This window comes from Oncorhynchus mykiss, chromosome 4 (assembly GCF_013265735.2).
Source record: "Oncorhynchus mykiss isolate Arlee chromosome 4, USDA_OmykA_1.1, whole genome shotgun sequence".
NCBI classification, from domain to species: Eukaryota; Metazoa; Chordata; class Actinopteri; order Salmoniformes; family Salmonidae; genus Oncorhynchus; species Oncorhynchus mykiss.
In genome coordinates this window covers 5,897,289-5,916,712 of record NC_048568.1, presented here as the reverse complement: position 1 = coordinate 5,916,712, position 19,424 = coordinate 5,897,289, and the positions used below count along the sequence as shown (strand labels likewise).

The 19,424-nt window shown below is 42.1% G+C and overlaps 2 protein-coding genes across 3 annotated transcripts in view; both read right to left on the bottom strand.

Moving 5' to 3' along the window:
• Positions 1-1,541: 1,541 nt before the first annotated feature.
• On the bottom strand, positions 1,542-7,332 carry LOC110521994 (enhancer of rudimentary homolog). The gene is made up of 4 exons (XM_021600032.2): positions 7,177-7,332; positions 3,850-3,937; positions 3,215-3,335; positions 1,542-2,436 (listed from the first exon to the last, which is right to left on the bottom strand). Exons 1-4 carry the CDS (start codon positions 7,177-7,179, stop codon positions 2,334-2,336), a joined length of 315 nt encoding a protein of 104 aa, XP_021455707.1. The 5' UTR covers positions 7,180-7,332; the 3' UTR covers positions 1,542-2,333.
• Positions 7,333-7,990: 658 nt separating this feature from the next.
• paplnb (papilin b, proteoglycan-like sulfated glycoprotein) overlaps positions 7,991-19,424 on the bottom strand; it is a 33,195-nt gene continuing 21,761 nt past the window's right edge. The window contains exons 9-13 of one of the 2 annotated variants that reach the window (XM_021600031.2): positions 15,330-15,480; positions 14,073-14,144; positions 11,821-11,935; positions 11,487-11,565; positions 7,991-8,447 (exon numbers count right to left, since the gene is read on the bottom strand). In XM_021600031.2, coding sequence (XP_021455706.2) covers positions 8,169-8,447; positions 11,487-11,565; positions 11,821-11,935; positions 14,073-14,144; positions 15,330-15,480 — 696 coding nt within the window. In that variant the 3' untranslated portion in view covers positions 7,991-8,168. Of the gene's footprint in view, positions 8,448-11,486; positions 11,566-11,820; positions 11,969-14,072; positions 14,145-15,329; positions 15,481-19,424 lie in introns of both variants that reach the window. The other variant, XM_021600030.2, reaches the window with a different exon arrangement.

Genomic DNA, 19,424 nt, shown 5'->3' with positions numbered 1-19,424 from the left:
GGCATTGTGCATAAGCATCGAATAACCCCTGTGAAATGCAACTTTTCAGGGAAGTCAGGAACCAATATACTCAGTCAGTTAGGAAATCTAAGGCTAGCTTTTTTAAACAGAAATTTGCATCCTGTAGCACTGTCCAAAAAGTTTGGGATACTAAAGCCCATGGAGAATAAGAGCACCCCAGCTGACCACAGCACTGAGGATAGGAAACACTGCCACCACCGATAAATCTACTATAATCGATAATTTAATTTTCCTCAGCTGGCCATGCTTTCCACCTGGCTACCCCTACCCCGGCCAACATCTTAGCACCTGCTGCAGCAACTTGGCCAAGCCCCCTCGCTTCTCCACCAAAATCCAGACACCTGATGTTCTGAAAGAGCTGCAAAATCTGGATCCCTACAAATCAGCTGGGCTAGGCAATCTGGACCCTCTTTCTAAAATGATCTTCCGAAATTGTTGCAACCCCTATTACTAGCCTATTCCACCTCTCGTATCGTCTGAGATCCCCAAAGATTGGAAGGTTGCCGCAGTCATCCCCCTCTTCAAAGGTGGAGACACTCTAAACCAAAACTGTTATAGACCTATATCCATCCTGCCCTGCCTTTCTAAAATTTTAGATAGCCAAGTTAACAAACAGATCACCGACCATTTCGAATCCCACCATACCTTCTCCACTATGCAATCTGGTTTCCGAGCTGGTCATGGGTGCACCTCAGCCATGCTCAAGGTCCTAAACGATATAACCGCCATCGATAAGACATTACTGTGCAGCCGTCTTCATTGACCTGGCCAAGGCTTGACTCTGTGAATCACTGCATTCTTATCGGCTTCTCAAATGACTGCCTCGCCTGGTTCACCAACTACTTCTCAGAGTTCAGTGTGTCAAATTGGAGGGCTTGTTGTCCGGACGTCTGGCAGTCTAAATGGGGGTGCCACAGGGTTCAAATCTCAGGCTGACTCTTTTCTATGTATATATCAATGATGTCACTCTGGCTGCTGGTGATTCTCTGATCCACCTCCATGCAGTTGACACCATTCTGTATACATCTGGAACTTCTTTCGACACTAACTAACCTCCAAACGAGCTTCAATGCCATACAACACTCCTTCCGAGGCCTACAACTTCTTTTAAATGGAAGTAAAACTAAGTGCATGCTCTTCAATCGATTGCTGCCCGCACCCTCCCGCCCGACTAGCATCACAACTCTGGACGGTTCTGACTTAGAATATGTGGACAACTATAAATACCTAGGTGTCTGGTTAGACAGACACGTGATCACACAGTCGTCAGAACAGCTGATGCTCTCACGCATGTTTCAGTGTTACTTGCCTTGAAGCAAGAATAAAAGTTATTTAGCTCGTCTGGTAGGCTCGTGTCACTGGACAGCTCTCGGCTGTGCTTCCCTTTGTAGTCTAATAGTTTGCAAGCCCTGCCACAGCCGACGAGCGTCAGAGCCGGTGTAGTAGAACTTCTTCACATTCTCTCAGTAAATAAACAGATGCAGTAGTGTGTTGATATGCTTCCAGTAAAACACACCAAATAAAATCTGAAAAGTTTATTTCCTGTATTCAGAGAAAAAACAATTACCAGAGAAAACATGAAATTAGATGTCAGAAATTCCAAATATCAAGTTTACAAAAACAGGATTTCACAGGTCTAAAATAAAAATGGTAGTAAGAGTTGCAAATACGGAAAATAAAGCTGACATAATTCACCCTAAATTAATAATCAGCATTTAAGGTAAATCACATTCGTCAATGTTACAAAATTACCAAATTGCACCCTTAACGGACACCATCAGTGGCATGTTTCAATTCAATTTTCATTAAAAAACTAAGCAAAGTCACTCCTCATAACCCTCTTCCTTGAACAGAAATGGACATTTAATGATCTTTACCAATACATTTGTCCTTCAATCAACTAGCCACTTCCACAAAGAATAGACCCAAACAAATGATAGGCTTGTCTCCCGCCCATAGATCACTGTCGCCGTTCGAATACTTTCCTCCCTTACTTGGCGTAATCAATGATCAGATTCAGTTGAATTGGTGAAAGCAATAGGTTGATAACCTTGTTCTCATCTATCCAATCACTTCTCGATCTGTGATTATCTCAAGGGAGGGTGAATGCACGTTGTGTATTCGAAAAGGGCCACTGTCCCCCTCCCTCTTTACAACCTCTACCAAAAAGCCAAGGATGAAGTTGCCCCTATGTACTGGTCCCGAATCAGTTTGGGCTTTTCATTTCCTAGTGATTTTCATTTCAGGGTGGAGTAAACTGATCCTAGAGCTGTGCAAAGGGGGCAACCTCTCAGCTCCTTCCCTTCCTGTCTTTACTTCCCAGCTTGTTGGGCTTGACGCCGCAGCAGCACGTAGATCTTCTCCTTGATCCAGTCTTTGTTGTATGGCTGGTATGTCTGAGTGTCCGCCCGGTATCTGGATGGAGAGGTGATGGTTCGTATTTATTAGACAACAAATGCAAGAAAAAAAAATACATTTGAGAGGAAATACCTGGGGTGTATTCACTAGGAACCAAACATAACAGGGAGGGACCTACCTAAATTTGTCCAATAGAAACTCTCGTTGTCGTTGCAAATTGCAACTGTTTGGAAGGGTTATGACTAATGATTAAACCCATTGAATTGTCCAATAAGAAACACTAGTTTTCTATCACACAACATTTTGAATACGACCCAGGAGAGACATGTCATTAACGTAACTTTGTTCTCATGAGATGAAGCCTTATTGTCAAATAGCCTACTGGACCTCATTATTACTGGGGTGAAAACAGAAGGCAATTCTTAGTCCCAATCTGAAGTTGACCCCTAGTCCCCTAAACCTTGGCCAACTGTTGACAGCTCCTCAAGAGCTGTGAAATGACTGGATAAAACAAGGTCGTATTCACTAGGAATGAAACAGGGCGGGATTACCTGATAAAGGCTTGTTTTCATTTTACTTTGCAAACCGTATTGCTACAGTGTGGACTAACGAGTACAATCCTGCAGTTTAGTATTAGTTTGATTAGCACTCTAGTAAGCAAGGTGAAGTTAAGGCTAAACCATTAGGTGTAGCATGCTAGCTGTTCCTGTAGACTTCGTCATTACACAAATGCTAATTAGCAATGGCCCCAGAAACGACCTTCCTTCAAACTGCAGGCAGACATAAATTGTACTGCACTATCCCTTTAACAGTGAGGTTGTACAGTACTACTTACACTAAACAGCTGAGGTCCGCCAAATCGTCAATGAAGTCAAACAGCTGGCTGATGTCATAGGTGATGGAGGGACTGTTGGGGTTCATCCTCTTCAGGTGCTCCTCGTACATTTTACACACACCTGGATCAAGAGGGACACAGGGTGAGACATAGAACTACATGGGAAAATACTTAAGTTACAGACAAAACACCTCGCCAACAAACCATTAAAAGCTTTATTTTTTACACTAGGGTCGTGTTCAAAAGGGCACACTGTAGCATAATGGCAACGTTAGCTAGCTAAGCTCATGTGCAGAAACATCATCTGATCTAACGATTGTGTCGCGCACGTGCAGGTCGTCAAATCAAAGGCATTCCTTTGCTATAATGTCGTTTTTGACGAAAGTGTCAGTTTGTCATTTTCACGAGGTTGTAGTAATGACATGCTCAGCTACATTAGAAATTGGCTCAAATCTAGGTTGTGCCTTTAGATTGAAAAAAATGAACAAATAAGGACAAATGTAACTTCTACCATCCACTTCCCAAACCACGGTCTGGTCTGTGGGGTCTGCTTCTCAAGGCATTCCCGGAAGTATTAGCCAGTTGGAACTCTTGGTTTAAAAACTGTTGCACTCTGTCTGTAGATTGACTCTCACCCTCCATGCATTCGTTGACTGACTCGTAGTCGGCATATGTCCTCCCCTCTGGTCTCTTTGTTGGCTGGACAAGCAGAATTGTGTGTGACTGCAAAACAGAGAAACAAGAAGAGTTATCACAGACTACGGCTGACCCCAACTGGTCGATAGTTTGGTCGACCGAGATTGTTGACTCGAGCAGTAACACATTTGCGCCCATCTCAGTGAACTAATCCATTGGAGGCCTTGACTAAAAGCCCATTTTAGCTTGATTCGAAAATGTGGTTGGAGGCTTCATATGGAGGATGTGACGCAACTGCAGAGCCTACAGAGACATGCAGAGGCCAGATCAAGCTCTGTACCACACCGTACAACAATACATTTGTTACAGAATTCACAACACGCCCTCAGGCCCATACTCCACGACATGGCTCTATGTAGTACTGTGTGCCTCCCATAGTCTGTTCTGGACTTGGACTGTGAAGAGACCTCTGGTGGCATGTCTTGTGGGGTATGAATGGGTGTCCAAGCTGTGTGCAAGTATTTTAAACAGACAGCTCGGTACTTTCAGCTTGTCAACACCTCTTACAAAAACAAGTAATGAAGAAGTCAATCTCTCTTCCACTTTGAGCCATGCATATCATTAATGTTAGCTCTCCGTGTACTCAAGGGCCAGCCATGCTACCCTGTTCTGAGCCAACTGCAATTTTCCCCAAGTCCCTCTTTGTGGCATCCGACCACACAACTGAACAGTAGTCCAGGTGCGACAAAACCAGGGCCTGTTGGACCTGCCTTGTTGAGTGTTAAGGCAGCTAGTCGTTAGTAAACATTGACAGTAGCTCTGTCTGACCGCAGGGACCGTGCAAATAGCAGGCCCGGAATGAAGCATGACTAGTAGTGATTTAATGATGCTTTGGACATAGTGGCCTCTGGGTCACACAGAGACAAGCTGTTTGAGGGGCCTAAACAGCTATCCTGGAAAATTCCTTCTACCTGGATTATGTTTGAGAGGGTTCCATTAAAGAACACCCTTTGTGTTCTGTTAGACAGGTAACTCTTTATCCACATAATAGCAGGGGGTGTAAAGCCATAACACATACGATTTTCCAGCAGCAGACTGATCAATTATGTCAAAAGCTGTACTGAAGACATGATTGGTTGACGGTAGGTGGGGGCGGTACATCCTGTATAAACAAACTCACTTCCTTGACAACAGCGCTGCACTGGTCTGCGAAATGCAATAATTGTGAATGCCCTGACTTTAGCTGAGGTCACATCACCGTAAATGCTGCATGGCCAATGCAGATGTCGGATTGACCATGTGCCCAGATGCACTTCTCTCTCCAGAATGCACTCTCCCGCAAAATTGTGTGAATTGTTTGCGTTTGATTGTTAGTGTATATAAATTCCCCATTGCATATCACCAGTAGGACATTTACTGTTAATTCCTATCATTCATAATCTACAATGTTTTACTTTGGTTACGGTCATTTATTTTAATGCATTTATTATTATTATTCCAGGCTTGCTGTTGTCATTGTCTGAGTGGACATATTGTTTGCAGAGTGTACAACCTATATGACACGGCAGGTAGGCTAGTGGTTAGAGCATTGGGCCAGTAACTGAAAGGTTGTCAGCTCGGGGATTCGATCTAGCAAGTTAAAGATCTGTCGTTCTGCCCCTGACAAAGGCAGTTAACCCACTGTTCCTAGACAGTCATTGTAACTGACTTGCTTGATAGTGTCGTGGCTTTACTTTACTTTCAGCCATACAAAAATATCTAGACAAGCGTGCTCTTCACACCATCCTATTACTCTTCAAATCACAGTATTCTCCTACCATCATCACAGCTGGCTACCTTTCAGAGTGAACAACAGTAGAACCTTTCGGACAATCAGAGCCTTACAAGCGTGCCGCTGAAAGGCCAACCCACATCCTTCCTAAGGCGGCCTGGTTCAGACTGAGACGGCAAACAAAGGTACTCGCACGTAAATTCATTCATGACTTCTTATTCCAAACGGGTGGCTGTTCGTGTGCAAAGTATATGATTACTGTGGGAAAAGTTCTAAAATGTATCCACGATAAGTGTCCCTCTTTCTCTCCCCCCACTATTAATTTTCTGCGTAACAAGCCGTCATATGAAAAGAATCCGCTAGGGACCCGTTTCTCATGTATGAAGGGTGTATGTTTATTCTGTGTTATTTAATTAGCTAGAAAATAAATAAGCCAATTTGTCTAGAACCGAATCATGAGCAAAGCTGGGATGTTTGCAGATCCAAGAAGGTTACGCTTGTTCAGAATGATAATGATACGAGGTAATGATTAATAAGATGACTGTTCATCAATGTAATACCTTCTAGAGTTTAATTTGGGAGATGGTAACTCTTTAAATAACCTCTCGTGGTGCCCCAAATCCTAATGAGTTAATTGTTACATGATTAAATTAAACATCGGGTAACAATTAAACATTTGTTATTTAGAGATAGCAGTCATCAGATTAATTCAAGTATAGTCACAACAATTGTTATCTAAGTAAGTTATTGAATGAATAAGGTGATGGGGCATCATATTTGGTAAGCTTTCTGTCATGTTTGAGAAGTCAAAGCCCTTGGGATGAGTTATCTTTTGTTTATTCTCCGTTCTCGGCCGCCTGCTCCTCCCCCATCTTCTCCTCTATTAGCCTGATTAATCAGGCTGTAATACACAATTAATTGGTATATACAGCCGGAAACTAATGACTACAAAACCATGTCCTTAAGATGGTTGAAATTGAGACAATATCAACAGGAATGTATTTATTACTTTTTAGAGTGCTGGTCCTGAAGTAGACATTTCTATCGCCAGGCACACGCGCAATACAATATAAATACCCGCTGACTTCAGACTTAAGTACACGCACGCATGGATTTTTTTGTATCAAATTTTGACTATCTGAAGGACCAACACCACAGCAGGTAAAGTACGTTCAAATGTCATTTTATTAAACATTCTTCCTCGAAAGGAACATTTAAGATTTTGCAGTCATTAGTTTCCTGCTGTATATGCCAATTAATTGTGTATTACAGCCTGATTAAATCAGACTAGGACTGTATCAACCGTGAAAAACAAAAGATCGTTTGAGTGGCTTTTCCCCTTAACATGACCTACCTAATAATGCACAGGCTAACATTAGTAGCTACGTTTAGCTCATAACATTTAGACAAATTAGCAACTATAGTAGTTGCTAGTAAAGTCGCGAGCTCGGGCTAGTGCTAGCCACAGTAAGCTATCTTAGCAAAAGCCAAATGATTGAATAAAAGTTTCATGCAATATATGAAGAAAACCCCCCCGATAAACAATCACTCTTACCATGTTTGTTCTGGTGTCCAAGCTAGACTTGCAGATTCAGTGTTTAATTTGCTGTTATACTGCTTTGCTATCCCCGTGCAATGCAGCTGTTAAAGAAAGGAAGTAAAGGTAGATTCTCTTCCGGTAGAAAAAGGTCAATGTCTACTTCAAAGTAAAAGCACCAGTTTGTAAAAAAGTGTTTTGTACGTTTTTATTTAACATAAAGAGACTGGGGTCAGTCTCAATGTAAAAAGGCAGTGGTGTAAAAATACTTTAAAGTACTACTTAAGTCGTTTTTGGGGGTATCTGTACTTTACTTTCTTTGACAACTTTTACTTCACTAGATTCCTAAAGACAATAATGTACTTTTTACTCTATACATTTTCCCTGACAACCAAAAGTACTCCTTACATTTTGAATGCTTAGCAGGACAGGACAATGGTCCAATTCACACACGTATCAAGAGAATATACCTGGTCATCCCTACTGCCCCTGATCTGGCGGACTCACTAAACACATGCTTTGTTTGTACATTTTGTTTGAGTGATAAGTGTGCCCTGGCTATCTGTAAATAAATTAAAAAACAAGAATAGCGTCATCTGGTTCTTAAAGGAATTTTAAATTATACTTTTAATACTTATGTTTTAGTAGTTACATTTACTTTTGATACTTAAGTATATTTAAAACCAAATGTTGTCTTTTACTCAAGTAGTATTTTACTGGGTTACTATTTTCTATTAAGGTATCTTTACTTTTACTCAAGTATGAAAATTGGGTACTTTTTCCACCCCTGTAAAAAGGAAATAAAAAGTATGATACATGAAGGACACCATGATTCAACAGATCTGTTCAGTTTATTGATATCAACAATGACAGAAAGAATAGAAATGGTGCAGGTCAAATTTTGGAAGACATTCATTCACAGATTAAACAGGTAAATCATATTGCTTCATATTTTTCCTTTCCCCTGTAAGGATAATGTGTGTCACTGAAACACATTCTTCTTGTGTCTCTTAAGACCGGACACGGTATGCCCTCGCCCTTGTGCTCACCCTCACGGACCGTGCGTGTGGGGATGCCACTCTTGGCGTCACGACGGCACCGCCACACTTCCTTTGGCAATGGTCCCTGGAGACAAAGTTGTTGGCATTGCCCTGGCATCCGCCGAACCAGAACTGGGTGCAACTGCCAGTGGCTGAGTTGTAGTAGAAGCGGGAAGTCCAAATGTCACAGGGTCCAGCGTCATGTGACAGGGAACACATAGGGCCAGACTGAGCAGGAGCGGAGTGGTCCTAGAAAGTGAAAGAAGGAGAGTGAGAGAGCTGTGAACGATCTGAGAGACAAGGCAAGAAGGTCCTTCTATGCCATCACAATGAACATAAAATTTGACATACCAATTAGGATTTGGCTAAAATACTAGAATCAGTTATAGAACCCATTGCACAACCAACCAAGAATTCACAAAATGGGACAAACACCAAATTGAGACTGCATACAGAATTCTGCAAAAAATATATTTTGTGTACAACGTAAAACCAAATCATGCATGCCGAGCAGAATAAGGCCGATACCCGCTAATTATCAAAATCCAGAAAAGAGACGTTAAATTCTACAACCACCTAAAAGGAAGCAATTCATGCATCACCTACAGAGAAGTACACCTGGAGAGGAACCCCCTAAGCAAGCTGGTCCTGGGGCTCTGTTCATAAACACAAACAGACCTCACAGAGCCACAGGACAGCAACACAATTGGACCCAACCAAATCATGAGATAACGAAAAGATAATTACTTAACACATTGGAAAGAATTTACCAAAAACAGAGCAAACTGGAATGCTCTTTGGCCCTAAACAGAGAGTACACACTGGCAGAATACCTGAAATCTTTGACTATGTACAGGCTCAGTGAGCATAGCCTTGCTATTGAGAAAGACTGCCGAAGGCCGATCTGGCACTCAAGAGAAGACAGGCTATGTGCACACTGCCCACAAAATGAGGTGGAAACTGAGCTACACTTCCTAACCTCCTGCCAATTGTATGACCATATTAGAGAGACATACACTGCTCAAAAAAATAAAGGGAACACTAAACTAACACATCCTAGATCTGAATGAATGAAATATTCTTATTAAATACTTTTTTCTTTACATAGTTGAATGTGCTGACAACAAAATCACACAAATGATCAATGGAAATCAAATGTATCAACCCATGGAGGTCTGGATTTGGAGTCACACTCAAAATTAAAAAGTGGAAAACCACACTAGAGGCTGATGCAACTTTGATGTAATGTCCTTAAAACAAGTCAAAATGATGGTCAGTAGTGTTTGTGGCCTCCACGTGCCTGTATGACCTCCCTACAATGCCTGGGCATGCTCCTGATGAGGTGGCGGATGGTCTCCTGAGGGATCTCCTCCCAGACCTGGACTAAAGCATCCGCCAACTCCTGGACAGTCTGTGGTGCAACGTGGCGTTGGTGGATGGAGCGAGACATGATGTCCCAGATCTGCTCAATTGGATTCAGGTCTGGGGAACGGGCGGGCCAGTCCATAGCATCAATGCCTTCCTCTTGCAGGAACTGTTGACACACTCCAGCCACATGAGGTCTAGCATTGTCTTGCATTAGGAAGAACCCAGGGCCAACCGCACCAGCATATGGTCTCACAAGGGGTCTGAGGATCTCATCTCGGTACCTAATGGCAGTCAGGCTACCTCTGGCGAGCACATGGAGGGCTGTGCGGCCCCCCAAAGAAATTCCACCCCACACCATGACTGACCCACCGCCAAACCGGTCATGCTGGAGAATGTTGCAGGCAGCAGAACATTCTCCACGGCGTCTCCAGACTCTGTCACGTCTGTCACATGTGCTCAGTGTGAACCTGCTTTCATCTGTGAAGAGCACAGTGCACCAGTGGCGAATTTGCCAATCTTGGTGTTCTCTGGCAAATGCCAAAAGTCCTGCATGGTGTTGGGCTGTAAGCACAACCCCCACCTTTGGGCGTCGGGCCCTCATACCACCCTCATGGAGTCTGTTTCTGACCGTTTGAACAGACACATGCACATTTGTGGCCTGCTGGAGGTAATTTTGCAGGGCTCTTGCAGAGCTCCTCCTTGCACAAAGGTGGAGGTAGCGGTCCTGCTGCTGGGTTCTTGCCCTCCTACGGCCTCCTCCATGTCTCCTGATGTACTGGCCTGTCTCCTGGTAGGTCCTCCATGCTCTGGACACTACGCTGACAGACACAGCAAACCTTCTTGCCACAGCCCGCATTGATGTGCCATCCTGGATGAGCTGCACTACCTGAGCCATTTGTGTGGGTTGTAGACTCAGTCTCATGCTACCACTAGAGTGAAAGCACCGCCAGCATTCAAAAGTGACCAAAACATCAGCCAGGAAGCATAGGGACTGAGAAGTGGTCTGTGGTCACCACCTGCAGAACCACTCCTTTATTGGGGGTGTCTTGCTAATTGCCTATAATTTCCACCTGTTGTCTATTCCATTTGCACAACAGCATGTGCAATTTATTGTCAATCAGTGTTGCTTCCTAAGTGGACAGTTTGATTTCACAGAAGTGTGATTGACTTGGCGTTACATTGTGTTGTTTAAGTGTTCCCTTTATTTTTTTGAGCAGTGTCTTTCCCCTCAGGTTACACAGACCTACAAAGAATTTGAAAACATATCCAATTTTGATAAACTCCCATATCTATTGGGTGAAATACCACAGTGTGCAGTCACAGCAGCAAGATATGTGGCCTGTTGCCACAAGAAAAGGGCAACCAGTAAAGAACAAACATTGTTAATACTACCTATATTTATGTTTATTTATTTTCCCTTTTGTACTTTTACTATTTGCACATCATTACAACACTGTATATATAAATAATAGTTTGACATTTGAAATATCTTTATTCTTTTGGAACTTTTGTAAGTGTAATGTTTACTGTAAAAAAATGTTTTTGTTTATCATCCATTTCCCTGGCTTTGGCAATGTAAACATACGTTTCCCATGCCAATAAAGCCCTTACATTGAATTGGAAAAAGACTGGTTGAGAGAGAGAGGCATATTTCTGTTTATTCATTGTCCCTTTTGTACTTTAACTATTTGCACATCTTTACAACACTGTATATAGACATAATGACATTTGAAATGTCTTTACACTCACAGAAGTTCTAAAATAATGTTTACTGTTAATTTGTATTGTTTATTTCACTTTTGTTTATTATTTATTATCTACTTAGAGAGAGATTTTCCAATCTAAAGTGATGGATAGACTGCTTTTGATTGTGAAAGAAAAAGAGTGGTCTTGACACAATGGGTAGTGGGCAGCTCTTACCGCAAGTGGGTGGGAATCAGGACATCCTGCCCTTCTATGACCCTGAGCAGGAGTCACCCCATCCAGACAGCAGCCGTACCTGACAACCGGAGACAAACACAGGTAAGGTATAGGGTAGACAAAAAAACTATAGCTATTATGGAAAGGCACAAAGGTAGGTGAGACAGAAACATGGACTCAGACAGCATCCATGAATGTGAATGTCACTAGTTGGACTGTCAAAGTAACAAAGTTAATCTGCCTCTGCATGCCATGTCTGTTTTACACAATGTTATCTCTATATTAAAGTTATGTAAAGTTGCACCCAACTGAACAGATGCCACCTAGGTCTTACCGGGTGCGTACGCAGTCATCTGCAGGACATTCCTCTCCTCTATGCCCACCGGAGGAAGTGTGGCCATCGGGGCAGCAGCCGTAGTATGACTGGGAGCAGTGAGGACCAACCACAGCTGTGGAATAGGGGTCGTACACTGTGTTAGTGGCTAGAGAGAGCAAACACAGACATATGGCTAAATCTTTAGATGATCTATATAAATAGCCTATATACTTAATGTAGCTATAGTCTCAACATCAACAGTGAAGAGGCGACTCCAGGATGCTGGCTTTTGCCTTAGCAGAGTTGCAAAGAAAAAGCCATATCTCAGACTGGCCAATAAAAAGAAAAGATTAAGATGGGAAAAAGAACACAGACACTGAACAGAGGAACTCTGCCTAGAAGGCCAGCATCCCGGAGTCGCCTCTTCACTGACATTGAGGCTGGGGTTTTGCGGGTACTATTTAATGAAGCTGCCAGTTGAGGACTTGGTCTGTTCCTCAAACTAGACACTCTAATGTACTTGTCCTCTTGCTCAGTTGTGCACTGGGGCTTCCCACTCCTCTTTCTATTCTGGTTGGAGACAGTTTGCGCTGTTTTTTGAAAGGAGTAGTACACAGCATTGTACCAGATCTTCAGTTTCTTGGTGATTTCTCACATTAAATAGCCTTCATTTTTCAGAACATGAATAGACTGATGAGTTTCAGAAGAAAGGTCTTTGTTTCTGGCCATTTTGAGCCTGTAATCGAATCCACAAATGCTGATGCTCCAGATACTCAACTAGTCTAAAGATGGACAGTTTTATTGCTTCTTTAATCAGGACAGCAGTTTTCAGCTGTGCTAACATAATTGCAAAAGGGTTTTCTAATGATCAATTATCCTTTTAAAATTACAAACTTGGATTAGCGAACACAACATTTGGAACACAGGAGTGATGGTTGCTGATAAATGCGCCTCTGTACGCCTATGTAGATATTCCATTTAAAAAATCAGCCGTTTCCAGCTTCAATAGTAGCAACATTAACAATGTCTACGCTGTATTTCTGATCAAATTGATGTTATTTTAATTGCCCAAAAATGTGCTTTTCTTTAAAAAAACAAGGACATTTCTAAGTGACCCCAAGCTTTTGAACAGTAGTGTAGATGGATAAAAATGTAAATAATACATGTTTTGAAGGTGTTTATTTTTGCTATCGTATATTTAGGAATTCCATAGTTATGTTTAGCCAGAGAGTATATTTTCAGATGTTGATATACCACTTTGACTAGTGGATCCTGTCTTGTCGATATGTAGTTATAATATTTTGATGGATTACAACACTGTCTAGACAGAGAATGGAACATACTATAAGAGAGGTGTTTTAGCTTAAGGAGAGATAGAAAAGTTAATTTTCAAATTAATATAACACTATATATGGTAGGAGAAAATCCAAAGAAAAACCAACCAGAATTTTTTTTGAGAGAGACCATCCTCTTACAATGGCAAGTGTAAGAGCATCCTAAAATTAACTCCCAAGATGCAATTCCTATGTCTTCCACAGGGTGTCAGTCTATGTTCAATGTTACAGGCTTGTAACTTCCAAAACAAATAAGAAATATCAGTTTTAGTACAGGGACACATTCTTGGAAATTTGTGTTTGCATGCGCCATGAAGACAGGACACAACTGCTAAAATCGGTATCCTATTGAACATACTTCTTTCCGTTAGAAATATTATAGTTTGATTACATTTTAGGGTATCTGAGGAGTAAATAGAAATCTATTTTGACTTGTTGACACAGATTAGGGGTAGATTTTTGGATTCCTTTCTCTGCAAGTTGAACGAGTGGATTACTCAAATCGATGGCGCCAACTAAACAGACTTTTTTTCCATCCCTTTGGATGACAAATCATGGGAAGATTTTCAAAAAGTAAGTGAATATTTAATGGCTATTTGTGAATTTATGAAACCTGTGCTGGAGGAAAAATATTTTGACATGAGGCGCCGTCCTCAAACAATCGCATGGCATGTTTTCGCTGTAATAGGTACTGTAAATCGGACAATGCAGTTAGATTAACAAGAATTTAAGCTTTCAACCGAAAGACACATATTTACCTAAAAATGTTTAATAACAATAATTTGTATGATTATTTATTTGAAATGCACTCCCTCCAGTTTCACAGGAAGTTGTCCCAAGTCAATCTACACACATATGATTATAATTACGCACACAAATTGATACACATGCCCATGCATGCATAGAGACAAAAACATCCCTAACGCACACTCGTACCTGAAGAGTCATAAGGCACATATCCTCTCAGAGTGCTGTCATGTCCAGTTGGGTCATGGATACTTGGGACACCTAAACATAGAGAGACAATGATACATGAATAGAACCACCCCACATACATATACTGAACAAAAAATATCTAAGCAACGTGCAACAATTTCAAAGGTTTTACTGAGTTACAGTTCAAAGTAGGAAATCAGTCAATTGACATGTATTAATTTTGCCTTATTCTATGGATTTCACATGACAGGACAGGGGCGCAGCCATGGGTGGGCCTGGGAGGGCATAGGCCCACCCACTGGGGAGCCAGACGCAGCCAATCAGAATTAATTTTTCCTCACAAAAGGGCTTTATTACATACAGAAATACTCCTCATGGATGATCTTGGCAAAGGAGAAATGCTCACTAACAGGGATGTAAACAAATTTGTTCACAAAATTTGAGAGAAATAAGCTTTTGGTGTATATAAAACATTTCTGTGATCTTCTATTTCAGCTCATTAAAAACACTTTACAAGTTGTTGATTTGTTTTCAGTATGTATACAGTACCAGGCAAAAGTTTGGACACACCCACTCATTCAAAGATTTTACTATTTTCTACATTGTAGAATAATAGTGAAGACATCAAAGCTATGAAATAGCACATGTGAAATCATGTAGTCACCAAAAAAGTTTTAAACATATCAAAATATATTTTAGATTATTCAAAGTAGCCATATTTTGCCTTGACATCTTTGCACACTCTCATTCGACTCTGGGATGCTGGCCTTGTAGGCAGAGCTGCAAAGAAAAGCCATATCTCTGTCCAGTGTCTGTTCTTTTGCCCATCTTAATATTTTATTTTTATTGGCCAGTCTGAGATATGGCTTTTTCTCTGCAACTCTTTCTAGACAGAACAGCAGTTTTCAGCTGTACTAACATAATTGCAAAAGGGTTTTCTAATGATCAATTAGCTTTTTAAAATGATCAACTTTGATTAGCTAACACAATGTGCCACTGGAACACAGGAGTGGCCTGTGTTCCAGGTCTCTACACCTATGTAGATATTCTATCAAAAAAAATCAAGTGTTTCCAGCTACAATAGTCATTTATAACATTAATAATGTCTACACAGTATTTCTGGTCAATTTGATGTAATTTTAATTGACTTTTTTTGCTTTACTTTAAAAAACAAAGACATTTGTAAGTGACAACTTTTGAATGGTAGTGTATATAGACACACACACACACACACACACACACTGGAATTTGACTCACTTTGGGCTTCATGGCAGGCCTGGGTGTTACAGTGCTCCACGGTAGCAGGTTTAGGGTGGGGGGCGCACCTGTCTTCCTCATATGGGTTCTGGTCTGTGTCCATACACATTACCCTCCTCTCCCGCACCCCTCCACCACAATTCCTAGAGCACTATAGGGAGGAAGAGAGAGAGCATGAAATATATATTTACACAGAAGTAGAAAGGATAAGAGAAAATTGTAGGACATTGCCGGTCTACTAACCACCGGTCCTGGCAAACCATCATTACGAACATCTGGCAACAATCATTACGCTCACCTGTGCCACATCATGAAGCACACCTGGACTTCATCACTACCCTGATTACTTCCCCTTCATCTAGCACTCCGTTGTGTCACCCATTAGGTAGTATTGTTTCTTGTTTTCATGTTTAGACGCTACTCCTGTTTTTGTATTCACTCCATGGTCTTTCCTATTAAAACATCTTTGGGATAGGGGGCAGCATTTTCAACTTTTGGATAAATAGCGTGCCCAATTTCAACTTCCTGCTACTCATGCCAATAATATAAGATATGCATATTGTTAGTGGATTTGGATAGAAAACACTCTGAAGTTTCTAAAACTGTTTGAATCATGTCTGTGAGTATAACAGAACTTATGTAGCAGGCAAAACCCAGAGGACTAACCGTTCAGAATAGTTTTTTTTTTTAGGTCTCGGTCTGTTCAGTGAGTTCTCATGGGGAAACAATATTTCTTAGGGACTTGTTTGCAGTTGCACTTGTTCCTACCGCTTCCAATGGATGTCACCAGTCTTTGGAATTTGGTTGAGGTTATTCCTTTGTGCAATGAAGAAGTACGGCCATCTTGGAACTGGGTAACGCTGTTGAGAGTTGACCAAGACTTGAAAAGTAGCGTTAGTTTCCTCTCGTCCTCTATTGAAAACAGATAGACCCGTCTTCAATTTGATCGATTATTAACGTTTAAAAATACCTAAAGTTGTATTACAAAAGTAGTTTGAAATGTTTTGGCAAAGTTTACAGGTAACTTTTGAGATTTTGTAGTAACTTTGCGCAAATTGGAAGCAGTTTTGTTCTGGATCAAACACGCCAAATAAATTTACATTTTGGATATATATGGATGGAATTAATCGAACAAAAGGACCATTTGTGATGTTTATGGGACATTGGAGTGCCAAAAAAAGAAGCTCATCAAAGGTAAGTCATGTTTTATATTTTATTTCTGCATTTTGTGTAGCGCCTGCAGGGTTGAAATATGCTACTCTCTTTGTTTACTGCTGTGCTATCATCAGATAATAACTTCTTATGATTTCACCGAAAAGTATTTTTGAAATCGGACATGTTGGCTGGATTCAAAATGAGTGTAGATTTAATTTGCTATCCTGCATGTGTGATTTAATGAAAGTTTGAATATTATAGTATTTTATTTGAATCTGGCGCTCTGCATTTTCCCTGGCTATTGGCCAAGTGGGACATTTGCGTCCCCCTATCACAGAGAGGTTAAACTCACTGACTGCACCTCAAAGGAGGTGTTGTAGTGGGCTACGGCTGTCTGGGGGAGAGGAGGAACTGGGTTCCTATGGGAGGTTCATGGCTCTTTTCAGAGGAGACTTCGATCATCCACCGGAGGGCAGAGAGGGGGGTGAGCACCTACTCCAACTACGGCAGGAGGACCAGACTGCTGCTGAGTACGCCCTTACCTTCCGTACAGTGGCAGCATTCTGCAGATGGAATGAGCCTGCACTCCGCTACTTATTCAGATGCGGATTGTGTGATGAGGTCCAGACGGAGCTGGCATGCCGAGTTGACACCCTCTCATTAGATGCACTCATCACGATGGCCATCCATCTGCATAAACTACTTCGAAAGTGGTGGCACTCTCATCGCCTCTCTCCCTCCTTCGTTGACCGATCTGAGTAAGAGTCTGAACCCATGGAGGTAGGGGCCAAACGCCTCCCTGCGGCTGAGCAACACCGTCGGAGACAGCTGGGGCTCTGTCCCTATTGTGGTCAAGCGAGGCACCAGATTCAACGGTGTCCACAACGTCCCAACCCGGAAACCACTAGAGCAGAGGGACAGTCCCGTGTTCACCCGTCTCCTGGGGTAGGTGTGAGTATTCCATCATCATCACTCTCCACCAAATCCTTTTTAGTACCGATTTCACTAGCAGGCTGTCCCTCGTGTCGTTCCTATAGCTCTAGTGGACTCCGATGCCACTGGGAATTTTATTGACCAGGCCCTTGCCTCTTCCCTGAAAATAACATCATACCTGCTCTCCTTTCCGGTTCAAGAGCTGTATAACTTCTTATGGCTAGGGGATGCTGGCCTTGTATGCTGGCCTTGGCTAGGTTCCGAATGTTGTCGAGGCTAACCCCTCGACAACATTCAGCTGAAAAGGCAGTGCGCTAAAATCATTTTCATACATTCAAAAGTGCAATAAACCAAATTAAAGCTTAACTTCTTGTTAATCTTCCCATTGTGTCCGATTTCAAAAAGACTTTACAGCGAAAGCACACCATTTGATTATGTTAGGTCAGAGCCTAGTCACAAAAACATACACAGCGATTTTCCAGCCAAAGAGAGGAGTCACAAAAAAATTCATAAAAAATGCAATTTTGTCTGTCATAGTTGAAGTGTACCTATGATGAAAATTACAGGCCTGTCTCATCTTTTTAAGTGGGAGAACTTGCACAATTGGTGGCTGACTAAATACTTTTTTGTCCCACTGTATGAGATGAGTAATGTAGGGTATGTAAACATTATATTAAGTAGCATCGTTTAAAGTGGATAGTGATATATTTTTACATCAATTTCCATTATTAAAGTAGCTGTGTGCACGCATGATCAGCTCGTGGCTGATTCAGGTCTCATTCTCCACCACTTCACAGTAGAAGCCTCAAACAAGGTTCTAAAGTCTGTTGACATCTCGTGGAAGCCTTAGGAAGTGCAATATGACCCCATAGACACTGTATATTCAATAGGCAATGAGTTGAAAAACTACAAACCTCAGATTTCCCGGTTCCTGGTTGGGTTTTCGCCTGCCATATGAATTCTGTTATACTCAGACATCATTCAAACAGTTTTAGAAATGTCAAATGTTTTCTATCCAATACTACTAGTAATATGCATATATTAGCTTCTGGGACAGAAGTTTACTCTGGGCACGCTTTTCATCCGAATGTGAAAATGCAGCCCCCTATCCCAAACAGGATAACTGACTACTGGGATCTGGGACACACATCACAGGACCACTCACCATCACCCTTTGGACCCCTGTACCAAGAACACCTTCCCTTCCTCATCATCCAGGCACCCGTACACAAAGTCATCCTCAGAATATTGTGGCTCCAACGCCACGACCCCACCATCTCCTGGTTGAGAATGGCGATCACGGCCTGTGCCGTGACCCTGGTGGTTGCTCTTCAGGCCGACATCCTGGAGGTTTACCAGGATCTTTGGGAGTTTTTTCCCAAGCCCCATGCCACCTGTCTCCCTCCTCATTGCCCCTGGGACTGTGCCATCGACCTGCTAACAGACTATGCGCCTTTGCGCAGCCGCATCTACCCCCCATCAGTGGTTGAAATCAAGGCTATGGAGGAAAACAACATCCAGGAGGCTCTCCAACAGTGTTTTTTTATTATTCTTTTACCAAGCTGGACCTGCGGAATGCCTACAATTTGATCCGCATCCGGGAGGGGGATGAATGGAAGACAGCCTTCAGCATGATATCTGGGCACTATGAGTACTTAGAGATGCCTTATGGATAAGTCAATGCTCCGTCAGTGTTCCAGGTATTAGTGAATGAGGTGTTTCGAGAAATGCTTGGGCGTTAGGTGGTTGTGTATATCAGTGATATCCTGATCTACTTGGCCACCTTGGAGGAGCATATCGCCCACGTCCGGGTAGTCCTGAAACGCCTCCTGGAGAACCAACTGTATGTCAAAGCGGAGAAATGTCAGCTTCCTCAAGCTGCCGTCTCCTTCCTGGGATATAGGATCAGCCTGCAGAGAGTGGTTTTGGAGGAGAGGAAGGTAGCTGCAGTGCCAGTCCCAACCACCATAAAGGGACTACAACGGTTTTTGGAGTCCCCTCAAAGGT

Bases quoted from the DNA above. Each gene is read 5' to 3' on its own strand.
- LOC110521994 (XM_021600032.2), bottom strand. The intron at 3,336-3,849 runs GTGAGAGTCAAT...CTCTTGATCCAG, and splicing joins AGTCAACGAATGCATGGAGG to GTGTGTGTAAAATGTACGAG. The intron at 2,437-3,214 runs GTAAGTAGTACT...CTCTCCATCCAG, and splicing joins GCGGACCTCAGCTGTTTAGT to ATACCGGGCGGACACTCAGA.